Below are 18,010 nucleotides of genomic sequence, written 5' to 3'. Positions count from 1 at the left end.
TTTTCCCCCCCGTCATACCTTGCTTATACAAATGCAGCAGGAGATGAAGAAAACAAGCATACTGGAGTTCAGGAGTCAGAGATTGAGGCAGGTCTGTCTGACCACAAGTGCCTATCTCCTTTAGAAACACTTTCCCCTGAGCGTGTAGGGAAGCTTTACCAGCCAGCTCATAAATATATTAAAACTCAAAATCCAGACAATAATTATATAATTTTACATAAGAACAAGACAGACAAATGGAATATAGCATAGTTCATTTACCAGTTTGTGAATGCTTAAAATAGTTAACCCTGCAAAAATCACTTAACTTTAAAAGTTTTTTTTATCGTCTTTATGGAAGCAACAGACTTAGCAGATGTGGGTGGATGCCCCTTAGATGTGGTACCCTCTACTTTGCACTGATACATTTACAAGTAGGGAAGTAAACCTTATTGTATCATTACACTTTTTTTTCCCCTAGTTTATTTAGGTGGACTGATGATGCTGAACAAAAACACCAGGAAACTGCATTACATGGAAATACTGCGAATGTTTTGTGTAATATCCCTCATCCTGTTTGGAAGACAGCTCAGTTGGTAGAAAAAGGAAGTTAGTGAGATGCGAACTGATAGGTGATGATTGAATCAAGCAGATGCAAATATTTTTTTCAACTTGAATACCATGGGATTAAAATATGCAACTTTATCTTCTAATTTCCAGAAGCACACACCGTACAGCTTCAAAGACATGCACAGATTGAAAGATTTTTTTCAACCAACATGTTTCTGCTCTTAAGTTTCTTTCTCAAAGGAAGATTCATAAAAGCATAAATGTGCATTTACATGCACTGTTAATAGGTTAGATTCTGTTATCCCTGTTAATAACTGCCTGTGACAATACATCAACTGTGTGGATGTGGAAGAGCAGCATAGATAAGGTTTTGTGGTTGTAAATATTTGAGGCTAGACCAATGCTAAACTTAGCTGCCTAAAAGTAAGCAGTGCAGTACATAGCTCAAGGCCCATGGAATGAAGTCCAGAGAACGACAATGCACAGAGGGTATTACTGCAATTACGTGGAAGAGAATTAAGCGCTCCAGAAGAGCTGCCCAAAAAAATGACAAGCTGAGCAAGAAACACACCTAGTACTAGCTGATAGGAAAAATTGTTAAGTAAACACAAGTATGCCTAAAATACCATCCCTGCTTAAAAGAGTAAGTGCCTGAATCACAGCTTATTTGGAATCCCACGCCCTGGACCATGCTCCCTTTGTTATATAAAAGAAGACAATACGGATCACTATTTTCTTCTTAAAACAAAGTCAGGAATAAGAACTGTGATAGAGGTCATTACATGTTCGGATATCTGGATACTAGAGTGATTTCAAGACTTTGCAGCTGGAAAGCAGGATTATTATTTTTTTTTAGTTGTAGTTTTCACTTCAGCGTCCAAAGTGTCCCTTAAGATATTTGCTTTCCCATTTTTCTTTATAGTACAGTTTATATTTTTCTTGCTTTTGTTGCAGTTCTGTCTCTAAGTTTGTGTTGTTCACTGCTGTGTGTACTGTGCACTGTTCATTCTGTGTGTTTTGTGATAACTCTAGCATGGTGCATGGAAGTGTGTTAACCTAGTTTGCAAAATATTTGTGTGTGCTATAGTTGTGTTGTTTGTCATAGTAGCTGTTCCAACTGTTAATCATCATTGTCTGTTTTTAATGTTATAAAGATTATGAGGAAAAACATCAAACCCCACCTGTTAATGGGCGAAAAGGCAAGTTGATGATATTGCTAGTGAATTTAAGGTGTTTGAGAAATTTTACTTAGTCTTTGCTGCATGTGTGTGTGTTGCTTCGTTCTACTAGTTGAAAATTAGTGAGTGCATGTATGTTCAATTTTAATGTTTTGTTTTACTTCTTGCACTTAAAATAGTTATTTTCAGCTATGGTTTTAAAATCTTTCTTGGAATCAAAAGCTCCAAATACTTCTTTTTCACAGCCAACACTCTTACTAAAGGTGCAGCTTACACCTCCTAGATGTGCGATCATGTTGCTTCTTTAGAAATAGTGGGATAGTTTTTGTACTTCTGCTCGTTTAGGAATTCCCAGTCTGCCTTGCTCTAAGAGACCAAGTGCAGTCTGCAGATGTCTGCATAACTGTCTGCATTGTCTTCCATTTCTTACCAGGTCTCTATACTTTTCCATCACATGGCTGTACATTTTACAAACTTGGCAGGTTTTTGCTAGTCACAGGAGAGCTGGACCATTTTATTTAGCATATACTGGCAGAGAAAGCTTATTTTAGAAACAAACATCTCTGTTGTCTAGTTCTTACTGTGCTTGATATTCTCTTCTATTTCAAGTGCTGTAGAAATAAGCTTAATTCAAAGCGCTGAAATGTTAACATGGAGATTTAGATTTAATATCTGAAAATGGAACCAGAAAGTTGAATGAACAAATACAACTTACTTTGAAGTTTTACCCAAGTTCATGCTTCTACATTGCTTTGACAATATTGAAGAAAACTTATTATTTTTCCATGTACTTCTAAAGCCATATTACATTTAGACTTTGTCTCATCAAATAGAACAGTGAATGGAACATCATCTCGATGGTGCCTTGGCTTTATTAAAATTTAGATATTCCCTCTTACATTTTCATCTCTACCAGCAGCATATGTGGGGGATATCCCAGTTGCACTGTTACAGCTATTCGTATCTTTCTCTTTCCTAGAATAACTTTGCAGAGGGAATACAGGTATCAAGTGAGCAGGGATTTAGTTTTGCCTGTGTGAGTTCATTGTATTGCAGCAAATACCACATAATTTTTAATATGCCGCTTATTACCCAACGTAGACAGGGTGCTGCATCGGCAGCCTGGCAGAGCAATGCATGGGGCCACCTCCCTTAATGTAATAGGGGTGCCAGCACAGTCTTGAGTGATTTCAAATGCTGGAAGTCTGCTGCTCTAACTGTAATGCATGCTAATTACCACATAATTCAGTGTCTTGTACTTTTAAGATCCAAATTCCAGTCCTGGTAAAGGTGGAGGCCTTTGCCACTGACTTTACAAGGTTGACAAACCAATAATCAGTGATTAAGTCAGGCTAAAGCTGTTTTTGTTCCCAGTTTATCTTTCACAACTCCAACAAAAACAATATTTTATATACTGAGATATAGAGCCTGAAAGATGTACTTTGCACTGTAAAACAAATCCTACTAACCTGTATTTAAGATAGTTCATTTTCATATATTTATTAATTTCTCTAAGGTGTCCACTTTGTGAAGTTTCTTCTGCAGAGCTCTTCTGCCCCAAAAGACTGATCTGTGCGTAGTATTCGATTTCAAATATTTCTAACCAAAATTGCTATCCCTTTCAATTTTACTTCCGGTCTTTTGCATTTCTCTTTCATGTATTCTGTATGACATATTTTGATCATTTAGGTTTGTGAGAAAAGGCTCGTGGTAATTCTGTCCTTTACTGTCTTAATTTAGGGTACATAAAAGATGATATAGTTGCCAAACAGAATTTGCAGCCTTTCGGGTTATCAGTTCCCTGACTCATTAGAGTATTTTACATAATTACACAACAGCTTTGCCTATATTATGGGAATCGGGAATGCTTTCCAGTTCTCATCTCCCAGGCTGAGAAGTGTCTGGAGCCTATTTGTTTGTTGAGTCTACACCAACACAAGGCCCAGGGCACGGAGTCCTCCCCTTTCTATGCGCTCTAGTTTCTGCATGCATGGGATGTATGCAAGCATGCTGTATTCCAGACTTGCTGCACAGTTTAGACACAATCTAAAGAATTTAGGTGACTGAAATGCAAACTAGACAGAATAAAGAAACCCCATTCAAAGAAGTGATGACAGATGGACCTGCCTAACTGACTTGCAGAAGTAGTGTATATGTATGCTTTTTCTGAAAAACAAGCATGTGGCTGTCATGCCAGAGGGAACTCATCCTGCTGGCTGACCTGAGCATCTTCTGTCGAAGACCGTTTGGGATTCCTGGAAATGGGATCTAAACACGACAACCATGAGTCTCTCGTGCGCTCTCTATTCCCCTGGCCAATTGACTTTAGACTTTGCTAAGAAACCATGACAGCTTCTGAATTTTGCATGGAAAATGGTACTGAATACGTGTTCTATGTGTGCTGTGGGAATACTTAAGATATTCATATGTGTTATGTGTACCTAGAGTAATACTGTGTTTTAATTAAATTCTAGTTCAAGCAAAGTAAGGTTTAAATAAGGTATAGACCTGTGCAGACTGGTAGTTGTAGGCAGGCACATATCCGTGATCTGCACGCCAGGAAAATTGTGAAATAAAAAAACCCAACACAACATGAAAAAATAGAAGAAGTAAAGTACCCATGAGATGCAAATTCTCCAGAGTGAAGAACCTACATTCTGCTGAAATTCCTTATGATATAGGTGACTATTTTAGGAATTTAGCTCTAAAACTACCAAGGATATATGACAGATGAGAAAGAATCTAACTACTAACTTGTCCACAGATAGCTTCAAATTTGACTTCTTTATACAAAATGTAAGGTGGCATCTTTCAAAGCTACATCACAATATAAAGCAGCATTTCTAAGACTGGTACATGACAGTGTGATGTCATTTTGTCTGCTAGTCAGACATAGTTTGTCTGGTTACTAACCTAACATTTTCAAGTAATGCTGAAATTAGGTGTGGATACAAAGGTGTGGTGTGGACAGTATTTGCATGTAAAATTTACATTTAAAATTTGCGTGTAAATTTGTGCGTAAACTTGAGCAATAAGAAAACTTGTAGGTTATTAATTAGTAGTAATTGATATTCTGAAGAACCTAGAGATTTCTGAAGATACAGATCTATATTTTTCACCTTTCTGTAAGCCATTTATCGTGTTTTCTTCATTGATTGGTATTAGTACTTAAAACTACAGGCTTATTTTCAGAAACATTTTTTTGACTGAATAATTTTTTAACATTTTAGAATTGTGCCATAAACTTCAATCTTAACTGCATTTAAAAAGGGTAGAACAACTGTGACTGTTTGCAGAGATTTGTGTGTGTGTCTGTGTATGAAATGAATGGTCGTATAATAATAAATTACCTCTTTTACATTAAAAAAATATTTGAAGACTGGCTACAAGGTTATACCTTTTTCGGTAAAGAACAAAAATAACCTGGAAAAAGAAAACTCTATACCAAGCTAAACCTTACATCCTGCATTCTGCAGGGTGGATTTGCAGGCTGTTCACATTTCCTTGTGTGCATAGAACACTCACTGGCCCCCAGGGAATCGGAATGAAAACTGAGCAGAGACTATGGGAGAGAGGTGCAGAGCAGAAGCTTGCATTTTGCTTCATATTTATGTTAGCCTTTACTGGTAATTTGCCTGATTTAAATTCATTAATCATTAGACTCTGGAGATATTTTTAGTTCCTTTCTGTTTACCTTTCATAGCAGTGTAAGGGTCAGACCAAAAATCCATCTAGCCCGGTTTCTGGTCCTCAGCAGACCAGTCGTGGATGCTGGGAAAATGAAGATGAGCAGAGTAAGTGTGTAGTAGTTCTTATCCAGGATACTGGATCCCCAGTCTCCTACAACTTGTACTTCAGGAACCTACAGAAACATCAGTAGTATCTTTACATGGTGATTCGTCTCCCTCATAGGCTCTCTGCACCCCTTCTCCCACCTTTAATCAGTCCTGCCAACATAAACCTGCAGTGCTTATCCAAACAGATGACTCAGTAGAGCTATTCTTCTGAGATATTCAAGATTCACCTATTCATAATAGGCCAGTGGGCCAGCTGTATCGCATTTGTTTCCAACATGTTTCAGGCAGATAACCAGAAGAGGGAGCAAAACTGCCGTATTTGAAAACCATATAAGAAGATTTAAAGCAAACAAACAAATCCTCCTCCTGCCCAAAACAATCCTGGAGAAAAAGCCTTAGTAGCTTGAAAAGATTATATTTACTTTTTTATACTTCAATATACTTTATTCAATATTAATACACGCGTCTTTAATGTATGATTAACTAGCAATTTTTTCTTCTGACTAATCTGGTGCATTTAAGTTTTTCTGGCATTTCTTCATGTTTTACAACTCTCTTATTAAAAGTGGCAACATGATACTTTGATTTTTAGCTAAAGGTAGGCTGTGACTTTACTATGTGATACTGCAACAAGTACTCCTGTGACCTTGCTTGAGTACATCTACGATTTTTCTTTAAAATAAACAATAGAAGCTTCAAATCCATTTATTCCCCATATAGGAGGATCCACTAGTAAAACATTCTAAAAATAAGTGTAGAACATAATTGAGGGTATTTGCACCTAGGGAATATGATGAGAAGAGACTGCTACTGGGCTAGGCTTGTTAAGTGATACATAGCCACAAATAATTAATGTAGCCTTGAAGTCAATTTGAAGAAAACATTCTTAGAGCAAAGGAATAATCTACAGTGCACTATCATTGTTGTTACACTAGTAATGACAGTATGAAATGTAGATATGTGCCAATATTTTTTATTGCGTACTTAATGTCTTCCGTTAAAGTTCTTATAATGTATTCCCACTGCAGCCCCAGGGAATGAAGCCCAGGGGTTTTTTCAGAATGTGTAGTTCAGTACTACAGATGAAAGATACTAAGAAAGATGAAATCAAAACAATAAATAATTAAGATATGTCAGAATTTTTATTGGAATGGTGTATTAGTTAAAACCACAATAAAAATGACGCTTACATAGCCATTTATGTACAACAATTTATTTATTCTAAAATGCTATTAACATACCATAGCATTCATTTGTTGATTTGGCACAAATCTGCAAACTAGTTTCATGTGAAGGTGGGGGGGGGAGGTGGTGCATGCACACATGCACCATTTGTCTGGCTCATAAAACGCACAAAGGAGACATGCAGTCCCTGCCTTTATACTGTCCACACTTTACCAGCATTTAGGACAATGATTTAAGATGCAAGACCCAAATTCATTTCACTCTTTGGAGGAAACACGGATCATCACGTCTCAGATGAATGCCCTGAGCTCTAATGTATAAAATCATTCTTTAAAATGATCTTCTGGTGCATGGAGGAAAAAAAAGCAGGGGAAGATAAAAAACGGTATCCTCAGATTCACTATAGAATGTTACCTGGCAAGACAGGAGGTCTTGCCCTAAATTTGTGAGAAAAAGACTATGTATGATGTTATTTGTCTTCATATGTTGGACAAGTCTAACTCCTGTTACAGTCGGGTAGGGGAACACCAGTGCTGTTTTGCTGAGACATCTGAAGGTTTCTCTGATGTAGGAGCAGCAGCAGCCTGGCATAAAGCCTTGATTGCTGACTTTGTGCCACTTAGACCTGGCCTTAATGCCATTAGCAGCATGCTGGTGGTGCAAGGTCGGACTGAATTAATTCCAGATGTAATGTAGTATGTCTGGGACAACTCATGTATCATGACTTGAAGCCATTTGCATTCCCCTAGTAGAGGTTTGACCAAGCTGAAATTATTTCTCTCTGTGAACTCTAGAGACTGATAGCTTTTTTTGTTTTCTTAGGGTCTTTGTTTTGTAAATTATAACTTGTGTAACATGAATTTAGCCTTTTCTATGTGTTTAATTAATTCTTCTTCTTGTATTCATAATACATGAGTTAAAGATCTTGAGTATCTGGTTCAAAATGTATTTTCTCAGTTTTTGATAGTTTATACCATAGTTCTAATGGCTTGTTGTTGTGCTGCTTTGTGTTAAAGAAGCACTAGCCAAATCTACTTTTCATTCATTTTTACAGTAGTTGTCACCATACATTATTAAGAACATAATTCTTCTCTGAGCACTCATCTTCTAAAACTAAAAATAGAAAGAAATTCTGAGGATTTTTCATTTGCAGGAAGAGATGACTAAATTAAGTATGTCCTAATAAAAAAGTAAAGACTTTATGATAACTTAATTAAAAGTCTAAAACTAGAAATGCACTGATAAAAAATGGTTCACAGAAATTTTAGGTGCTGAAAAGAACATAAAAGCTGAATGGATTTAATATAAAAATACAAATTCAAATAGAAGAGAAAGTATATACAAATATTTCAAGCAAAGGGTAATTGTGGAAAAGGCTAATTCTGTCTGTAGTGTGGAGGAAAGAAAGGAGGGGGTAGTATTTGCATAAGAATACTCCCCATCATTGCGTCTGGTGTTTTGCTGCATCATCTTGTACTTCTGCAGTTTGCTGTATTATTCCAGTTCAACTGCAACATTGATGGTGCTAAGTTGGCGTGTTTAGAAATTCAGAAAACTGGAGATATGCAACTATTCTTACCATATTTCCATATTTTTAATATTTTTGAAGATGAATATTCTAAACAAAAATGTAAGAAAAGCTGAGGTTGTACTTCGCACTAGACATACTGGAGTGCACCACCCCCCTCTCCCAGGCAGCAGAGTGGGTATCATTCCCAAGTGTCATCTGACATGCAGCGGGGAGAGCCCGGCTATATAATTCACTGTGGTGGGCAGTGCCCAGGGGGTAGGTGCAGGAACTGCATCTGGTGAAACAGCTACATGTGAAGACTGTACCTTTCATACTGATGGGAAAGAATCAGGATCGGTGAACCTGTCAAATCCTTCTATCCTCAAAGGTGCATCAGATAACTAAAATATTCTGACTCAAGAATCTCATGTTTCATGTAATCTATAGGAGGTCTGTTTGTATATTCAAAATTTTACATCTTTAATTATATGTGAGTCAAAACTGAGTGTCACCACAGAAGACAGACTGAAGTTCATTTGTATAGGAAGTGAGAGTGGTAAAAGGTGAATGATGAAGTAGAAAACTATATGATTTCTTTCCCAATATTTACAAGTTGGCCAAAGTTGGCTTTGGTTAAAGCAACAAGGGGATACGTGGTGGCCCTTTGCCTTGTGGAAAAAAAGAGATTTTAAAGACTGTGATGTATATTTATCTAGACAGAGAGGATACGGACAGCACCGACATTTATTGTTTTACCTATTAATGAGCATCTCTTACTAGTTCCCAGACAGAAAGCTCTACTTTAACAACACGTATTCTCAGCTTTGCAGCACATGGAGATGGAAATGGAATTAGAAAAAGGTGAAGAAAAGGTTAAATGTTGGAGTATATCTAATGGGTATATCTATTTTTATTTCTCAGTTGTAATAATAACCATTACTAGCCAAACTCTTGCAGTGCTCCAGAAGCCAATGAAGCTTTTCACCTGATCTGGAGTACCTCCAGTCTGCGTATACTCAATCTCAAATTTACTTAACTGCTGAAAATCAAGCAGCCATTTAAATCTGATGTTGACATGCCATAAGAATAACTAAAGCTATAGAAGAATGATCACTGAAACCTTTTCCGAAAATGTTTATATGCTCATACTATTGCTTTTAGTATAAACATAAATAGTAGCCTGTCTTGCTCTTTATAATAGTTTTTTTTTTCTTTCTTAAGGTTACACCAGGAAAAAATATTTATTCAAAGAGTTGTATTTTTATTTGAAGTTTCTGTCATCATGCTTGTCAGCTCAACTGCTGTTATAGAAGCGTTTCTAGAGTGCTCCCAAGTGCTATTTTCTAGATCCTTAGCTCCCCAAAGGCTTAGGAAAACTTTTCTTTTGGTAGGTAACTTTGGTATGTTGAGTGATTTTGGTGACTGAGCAAGCTACACTTTTCAGATTTAGAACTGAATCAGGAGTTCTGAGAAAGATCTCTGATTAAGAAGGTCCTGTCTTCTAAAACTGCCATAAAACTAGAATGGAAATCACTTTAGGCTTCCTGATATTCTTTAGTATTTAAACTATTCATTACATACCCTGACAAAATCCTGTGTATGAGATTACTGTCTGCCTACTTTTTATCTTATTCTAAGTATCTCCACTAATTGACCTAAATGACTGTCTAATTTTTTTTCTTAGCAGTGACAATTCCTTAAATTCAAAGGCAGCTTTACTAAAGTAATTGAATTTTTTTTGTGTGTTACTAAAGAAGACTCTCCTTGATTCATCCAGGAAAAAAGGAAACACAGATGGCATCAGTAAATATTTTATCACTAAACATGTAATTTCATAGAGAAAATGAAAGAATTTTGTTAGGAAGAAACTTAATAAGATTTTATTTCCAAAGTTTGGAAAAAGAATGTTCGTTTTGAAATTTCTTGTTTAGTACTACACATGGTACTCCAAAGATGACAGTTTCTGTTTCAACATTCATATCTGTGGTGCAATGAAATGATTATATTGACAGTTTTGTTGACGTATTACTTGAATCCTACAGCCCCACCATTTAAAAAAATCAAAATCACCTTTTAGAGGACAGCAGCTTGTCATAGAACAACAGCACCCACAGATAAGGTGGCTGCAGGATGCCTACAGATATCCATCAGTCTTATCTAAAAAGAAAAAAAAGTCACAGGATAATACCACTTTATGTGAATTTATTTTGAATTTATAAGATTGAAAATGTATTCTGTATCTACTGTATTCTTCTCCATCACTGGCTATTTCTGTGACGACAGCAGTGGTTATACCCATGGGCAATGACTGTGAGGAACTGCACTTTTCTGAATCAGCAAAATAAGCAGATTCTTTACAGCCCAAAGCATAAATGGAGTTTAGGGTATTGAATGTGTCTAGTTAGTTGGTCTAGATATGGTTTTTGTATACAATACCAAAAGGTTTAAAACCTGTAGTGTTATGCTAACCACCCAGTTTAATTGTCAGAAGATGGAGGATTACAGTATGGACCAAAAATATCTGACAAGCTCAGAAAGACTGTCTTGCAAGTGTAGGGAATAAAGTCTCTGTCTGGAGAAGATATGTGCTCCTATTTATAGTTCTTTTTCTGAACACTTAGGTCAGTAATGCCAGTTTCAGGGTACAAGATCCATAATTAGCAAGAGAAATTTACTGAGTAACTTAATCTGCCTAAAATAAAAACTGAATTTATATAAATCCCAGATTTAGAAAGTAAATCCAACCTAGTTTTGGCCTAACAATATGTTGTGAGAAATACTTTGTCAATTTAAAGATAACATATGTGATTGCTGGTTGAGTTTTGGTTTGTTTGTTTGTTTGTTGGAATTACACCTTTGCAAAGACAGTTTTACCAAAAGAATTTTAACATCCTTCTTAATTCACAGAAACACAAAGATACTGTAAGAAGCTATAAAATATAGAGTATAAACTTTTAAACATGGAAGAATTATTGTGTAAATAACCTCCTGCTTTTTTATTCCAAAAGTTAAATATGAGAGCAGAATACTTGACAAATTACATGGATACTAACTTTCATATAGTATGTTCTGTTCCATGTTTAAGATGTTTACTAATTCTCTCCACCACAGGCCTCTAAATTAAAGAACTAATCTACTTTTTTGCCATGTTAATTATAGTACATTTGTTTAGATCAAATTGTCCCAAATGATATTAGGTGTCTTATAATATGTTACATAATATTTCTGATTTTTTTTTGATTTATGCTAGAAGTTACATGGGAGGACCAGCAGAAAAAGGTGAATGGTACAATAACTGATGACAAACCATTGCCGAAAAAGAAACATCATTCTGAGCCAGGTTTGTTAGGGTTTGGAAAACCACATGAAAGCATGAGACTATAAAAACACATTTCATGCTTTTGTAATGTGTGTGTGCTTGATGTATCTTATTTTTTTTCACTTTGGTGTGAAATTTTTAGTATGTAGAGACCATTTAGATTACATAGTTCTGTTTTAGAATAGCCAAAATAGATCTGCTTTTGTAAACAGCTATGTTAGAATGCACATGCATTAGAAAAGAAGTGTTCTGGTACAATATTAGACTTAGCTTGCTTTTCAGCTTTGGATTTTGTTATGTTTTATCTATGTGTGCAAGCCTCAGGAATCCAAGTATGAGTTGTGCTAATTCTTGTTTAGTTGACCAAACTAACGTATCTACTGCATGTATGGTGGGAAAGTAATTTTCTAAAGTCTTGAATCCGAAACCCTCTTGCACCATCACACATGGCAGAAATAATGTTCTGATGTAATTCTTTACATAAGCTGAATTTTATACCTCCACTCTCAAATCTAAGAGAACTCTATCTTCCTCTGTCCTGTACATGGATTTTTGCTGAAACTAAAAACTATCACAATTTTTCTTCCACCTGAACACAGAGTGCAATTTTTCAACTCTGTCTTTGTTCCTACAAATGCATGGCAATAAAACACAAACCTAATAATAATAACAATGATAATGATAATAATAATAGTATTGTTCTCTCCTCTGAATCAGACAATAAAAAGGTCTAATCACATTAATTTATCCACATGAAAAGTCACTGTGATATTATGGTGATAAGCACACTGTAAGGAGTAGAGTAGAAAGGAAAGGAAAGGAAAGAAAAAGAAAAAAGATACAGAAGCAGAAAAAGAAGACCAGAGAAAGAAAAATCTTTAGATTTCAGGTTTCATCCTGTATTTAAAAGTTGATCCATGTCTACTCAAGTGAATGGGAATTTTTCAGTTCCAAGAATACCTATGTTCAGTTTTGGGCTGCAAATCTCTTTCTGTTGGGCATACTAATTGTCTCACTTATTCTAATAAAAACAATTTTCCCAATCACACAAGTTAAACTTTACAAGATTGGCCAGTTGTGCCGCCTCTTAAATTAGTGCTGTAACATCAGTTTTATGCTCACCTACATGCCGATCACTTCCAAGTATTTTGTTGAAGCTTAGCTGTTGTACAGCTGAAAGTGCAAGAGCCAGAACTGAAGAGCAGCAAAATCTGGATTGGTGCTGTAACCTAGGAGTTAGGGAACATAGCTGCAAAAGGCCAGACCCGCAGTTGCATTTCACATTCCCTGACTTCTAACGCATCAGAGGAAGCTATAGCATAAAACAAGTACTGCTCATAAGAGTCAGGGTCAGAATGTAATATATCTTCTTTTCCAGCTGAGTGTTTTAACTATTGCATGGCAGTTTCAAAATATGTCTACGGATCTTCACTGTTGCCTTTTGAGGATGACTGCTGCAAAATAACGCCTCTGCCCAGATTTTTCCCTTAGTAGCTAGGTAAGAACATTGTCTCCGCCTCCCAGCGGAGGCGGGTTTAGAACTGTGGTCTAGGCAGATGGCACACTTACTGTTATGAACAATATTTGTCAGAGCCACCGTCCCCATTTTTTAGAAACAGGAGCCATTTTTTGTTAGATGCCTGCTCTTGGGAAATTCTAGATTTTGGAACATGAATGATATCTTGTAACTCTAAGACAGAAAAAACAGGTACAAGAACAGAAATCAGAAATAAATATGGGTATTTAGAAGTAGTCACTTTAGAAAGTGTTTTGTATATTAGAGCAATGTTTATCTAATTTTTATCTATTTTTTCCGTCTGGAACAGTACCACTGATTTCCAGTACTGCAAGGAATACACAGAATGGGTTTGGAAAGCCACAGCTGCAATTACCAAAGCCTAGAATAGATACAAAGTTGAGTAAAAATCGAGTTCTGCACTCTATAGTCCTAGGTCTTTCTGTGAGGGCTGATGCCTGATAAGAGCATAAGTTCTGCTCTGATTTACATCGTCAACAATATCTTCCATGGTATGTTCACATGGGACAATGACACAAGAGGCAGAAACATTTGTGGTGGTTCTGAACACTCTACAATGGGCACCACCCAATAGTACATACATATATTCGTCAGATGCTTTTCCAAACTGATTCTATCTGCCAAAAAGTGCTGTGTACTGACATGGTAGCAGTGGAGGAGTACCAGGGGAACAAACCAATGCAGCTTCCACGATTTGCATTACCTGGTGTGTGTGGCACACTAGTGTCCGCTATAGACACCCCTGTATCATTACAAACACTTAGTATTCATTTTCAAGGCATAGTAGTCAGGATATCTGGAAGGAGGTGCCATAACACCGTACTCGCTCCTAATGTATCTGTGACCATGATCTGCCAGTGTTGTAGCCTGACTGAATCTGCCTAAGAAAACTTCAAATTCCTTGAAGCTTTCCAATACGGGATTTACTCTCTATACAGAACTGTGAAAAAATGCTTTAAATGTTCTGTTTGCGCAGGAAATGGCAAGGTGATACTAACACAACTTAGTCCCTGGCTGCAGTTGGCAGTCTGTAGAGAGAAGCAAGGAGGAATATGGGCAACTCATATTGCTGTTGCCCTGGTTTGACTGCCTTTTCATACAAAGATTTTTCTGCTATAGCCTGTTACAGAAGCTTGTGCTGTTTTTAAGTTCAATTTGTCTGTTAAGAACTTCACCTAACCAGTCACACGGAAACAGCCACGGCAGTATTACAGCTAAGAAAACCTAGGAGAAAAAATAGACATAGATTGCATAAATGCCTTGAGTGAAGAACTGAGAGTGTGAGCAAATTGTAGAAGAAAACATAAATAGATAATAGAAATAATTCCAAATAACAGAAAAAATAACAGTCATACTGTATCATGTGATGCATTAATATTCAAGAAATATGCATTACTAGAAATTACATTAGCAAATTTGTTGGAGAACAATTCAAGGTTAAATAAAGTAGTAAAATGGTTCTTATATTTCAGGCTTTTCAATAGAAGATGCTGATAATATTCCTGTTCCTGAATATCAGAAATCAACAAGTTTTCTTAACAGTGACTGTAATCTCTTATATTCTGAGGCAAAACTATGTTCAGTATATTATACAAAGTCAATTGTATTTATGCAAAGATCTTAAAGGATTAGAAGGGTAAAATTGAAAAGTCATGGGTAAGCATAGCATCAAAATTCAAGCCATGTCTTGAAGGAGTGTGCCCTTCCTTTAACCGATGTCAGCACTCTGTCAGAGAACACTGCATTTTCAGGACACCACCGAATGAAAGAGCATGTGGAATAGTTATTTGTTCCTGTCTAATATTATTAAGCATTTTTACGTGCAGCACCTCTGCTTCTGAGCTGTAATAGATGGCATATGGAAGAAAGTGAATAAAGCTCTAGTTCTCTAATCATATTTCCTTGGTCAGTGAAGAAAAAGCAAAGCACAGCATGTAAACATTTTCACATGGTTTTGCATTTTTATATGTGATACCTTAAAAGAAGTTGGAAGATATGGAGGCTATGGGTGGGGAGTGTGTCCTGTACTGAAAGAGCGGTTAGGCAAGATACTGTCTTTCTCAAAAAGCAATGATTTTCATCTACCATCATCACTAAGTCTCTCGAACCCATCAGGGAGAAAGCACATAGTTTAGAGTACCAAGGCAGTGATACTCGTTTCTGTTCCCAGCCAATTGTTTTTGAAGTGTTCAATTGTTCTAACTATCCAAAGTCTTGGAAGCTGAATACAGTCTAGCGAACTCTGTCTCCATGCAGAGATGCTACAGGTAATGCAGAAAATACCTTTATGAGACAGCAAATGAAAAAACTATTGGTTTTCTCCTGTTTTTCCTACTTGGAGCCAGTAGATATGATGGGTACTATCTGGAAACCAGCCTGTAACAGTTTCATTATGGTTGCCTGTTGAGAAACTTGCCGTGTCATTAAATATCCAACCTTTGTCACAGACACTTTTAATTTCTAAGCAACAGTTGAAGAACAGAACCGTGGCAAAGGACTGACATATTTTAATACAATTGACCAAAAGGAGACAGAATTGTTGAAATGTATTTATACATCTTGGGATGGAATGAAAGAAAAATGGAGTGTCCTTGTAATTATCTGGTGGAAAGCTGTGTTTCTTTAGTAGAGTCCTAAAGTCTTAGAGGAATCATAACAATGGTAAGTTAAACACATCAGAAAATACAAAGGTAATGTATGTGTAAAAATGGTAATTCTTTCCATATATTGCCTGGCTTTCAGTCTGAAAGCAGTCATGGCTTGTTTAATCTATGCAATGTTTGTCTTTCTTCCGAGTGGAAGTATTCCTTGACTGTACATAGAAAAAGCCTTTCAGAAATAATTTCAATGTGACTATAATTTTGAGTTTAAGTATTGCCATGGAGTAAGTTGGGGTAATAAACTAGTTGCCAAAATAATTCAAAATAAAGTGGTGGTTATTTTAAAAGAAGTGTGTAGTCAGAATTGAAAGTACGATAGATTGAAAATTGTGAAAAGGGAGATAAGGTTAGAAATAGGGAGTGAATGGGGCTGGAAAAGACAGGACACACAGATAGAAAGGAGAGCACACTAGTACTTCATGTAAATGTCATCATAAGCATTGGACAAATTAAAAATTATGGTTAAAGAAGAAGGCTGGAATAAAATTACCAGCTTGTGAAAAGGAGGGGAGTAGAGTGGAGTCAGGGATTCGTTTATGGTTGCTGAAGGTGAAAAGTGACTGAGCGGTAGAACAGTTTCCAAAAGAAACAGATTGGGAAAGGGAAGAAGAAAAAGTCCATGGCCCTGGCGCAAGTTTCAATTTGCTGTCATGAGGCCTGGGAAGAAGGTACAGAAAAGGATTTTATGAAGGTGCCACAGGATATGAAAAGCATTGAAGTGGGTAAAATTTACAAAAAAAAGCCACATGTTAAATCCATGAGGATCATTTAACCTGTGAAAAGTGGGAAGTAATGTAGATTGAATATATGGCATGACTAACTGTTTTCTTGAGGAAAATGAGTGTTTGCCCACTTTCCAGAGACACTTCTTACAATTAATAAATGGTGTATTTAAAACAGATAGTCCTTTAAGATATTTGCTTTTTTTAAAGCTTGCTTTCATTTTTTCCAATACCACTTCAAAAGAGAATATGCCTAGTCTGTACCAAAGCAACAAAGAATTGGATTTAAGAGAGACAAGGGGACTCCGTGGATGGGAACTGCAATCCTAGTGTGACTAGGGCACAGATGTAGTCAGACATTGCACTTCAGTGTCCTAGCCAAACTGCATGCAATCGGGGTATAACTGTAATTTACGACGGATCACAAGCAGTGAGGTGGCCTGAAAATGTCTAACAAAACACATACCTTTCTGCATATACCCTTTTACTGCTTTTTTGTGTTTTAGAAACTGTTCTTACAGTCTTAATAATGTGATGTCCTGGACAACCTGATTCTGCAGGTGGTGAAACTTTCTGACATCACTGGGGTGAGAATAGATTTAGAATAGGGAGATACCTGATTTAGAATAGTTCATCTATACTTTATTGACAATAGAGGGTGTATTTGTATCTAGGCTGTTAGGTATCTTTTCTGAAGTAGTATTGATGTTTGACTACCTAAATCACCTGACTCGTTAGTAAGATTTGTGATCTTTTCAGGATTTATGATATTTCAAATCCAATGTGTTACTATAGTGCATTATTATTTTGAAATGTTACTATTTTGTCTTTTTTCCCTGTATAAAATTATAATGCAAACTTTATCCAGAGAAACAAAATCATAAAAGCACTCTCTCTGAACTCTTCATTTAGTTTATCTCTTGGGACTTGTGAAAAAGTAATGCAGTCTACATGGTTTGTTTTGATTTATAGAGTTCATGTTACTAAGAATATTTCTTCTTGTATGTTGTCTTCTACCTTCATCTCTATTATCCTTATCTTTGAGTAGGAATAACCCACATTTTCCATATTCTTACTGTCTTTACCTAGCATATATTATATATACCATATATTATGTAATTGCAAAATGAAATGTATTGCTTCTGTCTTCCCTGTATTTTCTTTATCCTAGTTAGTCCTTTGCTCATATTTTTGAGGAAAAATGTCAGCATCTCTGTGGTATACAGCTGTGATTTTCTGTGTATAGATTTACACTTTAAGATAAATAACTCACCTTTAAGGAGTAGGGAATTACCTCATTTAAAAAAAGTCAGAACTGTGGAACAAGCTTTGTATCTACAGGAAGGGTAACTGGAAGATGTGGTTTAAAGCTGTTAAAGACTAATAAAGAAAACTGATTTTATTCACACCTCAATGTAGTCAAATGGACATTCACTCTAAATCTTTTAACAAATATTTCTACTCTTAACTATCCTGCTGTCTACTCTTCCTTTTTTATCTGTGTCCTTAGCACAACAGAGTTTGAATGGTGTCACGGAATATCTTTCCTGAGA

General features: G+C 36.2%; 1 protein-coding gene across 50 annotated transcripts in view; it reads left to right on the top strand.

The window, feature by feature from the left end:
* Positions 1-18,010, top strand: part of RIMS2 (regulating synaptic membrane exocytosis 2) — a 534,102-nt gene that overhangs the window by 402,182 nt on the left and 113,910 nt on the right. Inside the window, exon 27 of one of the 50 annotated variants that reach the window (XM_075415741.1) lies at positions 11,470-11,559. The exons of the other annotated variants lie outside the window; for them this stretch is intronic. Coding sequence (XP_075271856.1) covers positions 11,470-11,559 — 90 coding nt within the window. The remainder of the gene's footprint in view (positions 1-11,469; positions 11,560-18,010) is intronic. 50 annotated transcript variants of the gene reach the window in all.

This window comes from Opisthocomus hoazin, chromosome 3 (assembly GCF_030867145.1).
Source record: "Opisthocomus hoazin isolate bOpiHoa1 chromosome 3, bOpiHoa1.hap1, whole genome shotgun sequence".
Lineage (NCBI taxonomy): Eukaryota > Metazoa > Chordata > Aves > Opisthocomiformes > Opisthocomidae > Opisthocomus > Opisthocomus hoazin.
Note: the sequence above shows the minus strand (reverse complement) of the source record. Positions and strands in the feature narration are given on the sequence as shown.